This window comes from Oppia nitens, unplaced genomic scaffold (genome assembly GCF_028296485.1).
Source record: "Oppia nitens isolate AA-2021 unplaced genomic scaffold, nextdenovo-longstitch-racon4-pilon3 scaffold24_pilon_pilon_pilon, whole genome shotgun sequence".
NCBI lineage: Eukaryota > Metazoa > Arthropoda > Arachnida > Sarcoptiformes > Oppiidae > Oppia > Oppia nitens.
Genome location: NW_026533204.1, coordinates 1,035,001 through 1,040,000, shown reverse-complemented (window position 1 = coordinate 1,040,000; position 5,000 = coordinate 1,035,001). Strand labels below are relative to the sequence as shown.

General features: G+C 16.7%; 1 protein-coding gene across 1 annotated transcript in view; it reads left to right on the top strand.

Annotated features, from left to right (window-relative positions):
• Positions 1-5,000, top strand: part of LOC128953970 (RNA-binding protein Musashi homolog Rbp6-like) — a 156,808-nt gene that overhangs the window by 80,993 nt on the left and 70,815 nt on the right. The window contains exon 6 of the mRNA XM_054299519.1: positions 1,479-1,571. Coding sequence (XP_054155494.1) covers positions 1,479-1,571 — 93 coding nt within the window. The remainder of the gene's footprint in view (positions 1-1,478; positions 1,572-5,000) is intronic.

Genomic DNA, 5,000 nt, shown 5'->3' with positions numbered 1-5,000 from the left:
AGTATTATATACAGTCTATCATATATTTTTGATATTTGATGGCATTAGCATTTGTAATAATACAACAACAAAAATAATATAATATATTATATTATAATCGATGCCATTCAACAACAACAACATATATACTAGTAATACAATATTAGTAATAATAAGTTATTATAAATAAAAATAGTATTTTTTTAGATCTATGTTTATGTTGTGTTTGTGTGTTTGGATATTCAATATTACATATCCATAGCACATACATACCTATGTATGTATCAGTATATAAATTTGATATACAAAACATTAAATAATAGACTCATCTATTAGCACAGGTATGCAATGGCATGACTGTATATACACGTATAAAAATTATATGAATGAGTGAATGAATGAATGAGAGGGATAGGGAGGGAATGGTTACTGTCATACATGTGCGGCAAGTTTTTGATGGATTTCTCACTCGAAATATATAAAAAAAAATATATATATAATATAAAGAATAGGTATATATATATATATATATATATATTTGTAGGGCTGAGCTCTGAATTTACGATAATTATAATGTATTAGCGTTTTTCAATCGATTATATAATAATAATAATAATAATAATATACTATACTTTATATAACATATACACTGTTATATAAAATAAATTTGTAGAATAATTGTGAGTGTATTAAATGTATAAAAAAAATTTTTTTTATATATATATTATAATCTATAATAATAATAAAACATAATTTTCTATTTTATTTTAATATTAAACACGAAAAGATATATTTTTATATTATTTAATACATTTTAAAAAATTTATATATAAAAATTTATATTGAATTTTACTAACAAATAAACTATTTTTTTGTGTAGATATCATATGTATATTCAGAGATACAGGGGTTGAGTAATGAGATTACATAATAACCGGTGCTATTATTGAGAGAGAAAGAGAGAGAGAAAGAGAGAGAGAGAGAGAGTAATAGCGATAAATAAAAATGAAATAAAATATTTTAATCTATTATTATTATTATTATTATTAAATACAGTAGTAATAAACAGGTTTTTATATTGAATGGTAACAAAAATATTATTTAAAAATAACTTAGTAGTCATCACTTTTGTGTAAACTATAAATTAAATGTCTAATAAATTGATTTAGATTTTTTTTTGTTTTGTTTAGATTATATTATTTTAAAAACTATATGTAAACTAATATACAGTATAATAATTTATTTATTAGTCAAAAAATAGGGTATTCCTAATTAGATAGACAATACACACACAAACACACACACAATGTATATTTAAATACATGCAGTATTAAATCAATAACATTTAAAAAAAACATACCGATTCCTAAATAATATAAATATATTATCTGTAACATATTATAATGTAATATCACATTGTTATTTGAAAATAAATATATAATTTTTTGTAATTATAAATATATACAGTATAAATAACTTATGGCTTATGTATGTAATAGATGGTGACGCGGACTAAAAAAGTGTTTGTCGGCGGACTATCGGCACCGACAACATTAGATGACGTGAAAAATTATTTTCAACAATTTGGACGGGTATGTGCTTGTTTATAATAATAATAAACTTATTTTATTTCAAAAATATATATATTATTATTATTTATTATATAAAAACAATGCTTAACAAACAAACAAAAATATTTAGATTTTTATTAATATTTTTTTTTTTAAAATGCATACTATTTTGATTATCATTATTATTATTATTGTAATATATTTTGCAATAAAATAGCAATCATATTAAATTTTGATGTCACAATATTATAGTTAATTATTACTATTGATATATCATTGAATTTTTTTATTATTATAAATATTAAAACTTTTTTTATATAAAAAAAATTACATTTTTATAAATTATTTTTTTTTATTACTAAGTTTTATGAAAATATAGTTATCAATATTTTATTTTGTATAAATACAAGTTTATTTAATCATCATTGAATTATTTTAACAATATTATTTAGTCTATATGATGATATAAATAATATTTATATCATATTAAAAATTATTTTTTATTATTATAATAAAATCATGTAAAATAAAAAAAATCATTTAATACATTAATATACTTAAAGATTTAATAATTTTTTTTATTATTATATTTAATACTGTATAAGCAGTTTAAACATTATATAAAATACATTATATGATAATAAATAATGGATTGTAATATTAATAATTTTTTTTATATAAAAAATCATAATTATCATAAAAATTTTAAACATTTTTTTCATCTCTCTTTTTCTCACATAAACATTGAATTCATGTTTTTTGAAAAGTTTTATATTTTTTTTGTTGTTTAGTATTTATAATAAAACCCATTATTAATGACTTAACACATATATTCATTAAAGGGTTTGTCGTGTATTTTTTTTTGGTTACTGGTGCCGGTATACTCTAATATAATGATTAAATATATATATATATGTATATATATAGTTTTATTATTAATACCAGTATTCATAAAATAAATGATGATATATCATATATTTATATATATATAATATATTTATACATAGTAATAGATAATATTATAAATATAATTAATCTTATTTTTTTTGTTAAATTATTTTTTTTGATAGTATAATAATCATAAGTCAAATATAATAGTTATTATTTGTTGTTGTTTGTTGTAAATTAAATAATAAAATAATATATTAATTGTCAATTTAGTGGTATTTTTTTTATTCAATAAAAACTTTGATTTTTTAAATAGAAATATAAAACTCATATTTTTTATGTATACTTTTAATTAACAATTTATTCAATTTTGTTTAGTATTACTGTTTAATATAAGATCATATCTGGAAAACAAATGTTTATGTCATATGAAATGTTGCAGAAAAACAGTAAAAATAATTAAATGAGGAAAAAATATGATTTTTTTCATTATTTAGTTTACATATATATATATACACACACAGTATATTAATTATTAATATATTTGAAAACATTATCAAAAAAATATTTTTTAATTAATTAATAAATTAATTAAAACATAAGCCATAATTTACTAACTTTAAAAAACAATGGTTAACTATACATATTTATAAAATAAAATAACCATTGTTTTACTGTGTGTTCACTAAAATATAAAATAATATAAAGAAAAAAAAGAAAAAAAATTTCATTTTAAATTATTTTTTGTTTCAATTTTATTTATTCTAATAATTTTCTATATGTTTAGCCAAAAGGCATATTATTAATAATTATTTTTTTGGTGGTTATGTTTTAGTATAAACCACTAACTTTAAAATAAAAAAAATATTATAAATATTGTATATATTATTAATAAAAAGTACTTAAATGACATAACATTTGTGTATTTTAGTCATATATTTCAGATATATTTTTTTAAACCTAAAAACTACAAATAAAAAAATTTTAAGCAAATATAAAATCCTAAATAAATAGCATATATTTTATTTAACTAACAATATTATGAACCAATCATGTGATTACTGTTATAACAATTTATAAAATTGATTTTCTAGATATAACATATTTATTATTTTAAAAAAAAACTAAAAAAATACTTCAAATCATTAGTATTATTATTATTTATAATAACTAATTAAAAATGTGTTTGAAAAAAATAATATAATGTTAATAATAATAAATTTATGCATTTTATTTATCGTGCAAAACATATATATAGTATTTATTTTATTTTTTTGTAATTATTTTATGTTGATTTAGACGCTATTAATTTTTTAAAAAAATTTTTTTTACTTAAATCATAAATGACAACAACAACAACAAGATATTACAGTAAAACTATCAGTAATATTAATTATTAATATATATATGTATGTGTTTTTTAACAGCAATAAAACAAAATACCAAAAATAACAGATAATATACACCACCAAAAAAAAATATATTATTAGTTAATATATGTTTTAAACAACAGTGGGTTAGAAAACATAACTACACTTAAAAAAAGTGATATAACGATAAATTTTATTTAAACATTTTTAATGTCACTGATAATGTGTTCATAACTTAACTATACATAAATTTAATTTGTTATTTTAATTGCATTGCTTTTTGCGACTAACTTTATATATATATATATATGTGTGTGTTTTAGTTATGAGTAGATCTACATTTAAAAAATAATGTAATATTTTATTTATTTATATATTGTATATGTGTTTATACAATTGATAAAATAGTAATAATAATAATAATAATAACTACAAAATGATAATATAGGATACAACAGGAAACACAGTTATTACTTTTAATATACAATATATTATTATAACTATTTATTATTATATTTTAAAAATAAATTTATAGTTTCTATATATATATATATATATGTTTGTGGATTATGTGACAGATATATATCTATCTCTCATTTTTTTCTACTTATAAAAAATGTTTTACATTTTTTACTTAGTTTTTTTTAAATGTTTTTTATGTTGAACTACAAAAATGTCTAAAAAATAGCAAACAACAAAAATTAATGACAAATGTATATTTTTTGAAAGTTTACTATTAAATATAAAAAATAATAGATTAAAAAAAATAATCCACAATTATTTTCGTTAAAACTTTTGATATAATTTTTAAAATAGTTAATTAAAATAAACACACACACATATAATATTATAATATACTATATTAAATAATCATATTTTTTTGGTACATTAATATTATTTTTATTAAAGTTATTATTATTTTTAAATATTATGATAGATATTAATTGCTTGTTATTGTACTTTATATTAAAATTTCATAATTATACAACAAAATGTTTTTAAAAAAATAATAACTTATTTTTAGATTATACAATGTTTAGTATACAGTTGAAATTTTTATTATAAATTACTAAACCGTGTATACAACGTGTGYAAGTGTTTATACATATAAATATAAATATTACAAATGATGAGACAGTGAAAAAAATTAAACAAAAAAATCTAAATATTTTTATACAGAATATTCTGTTTC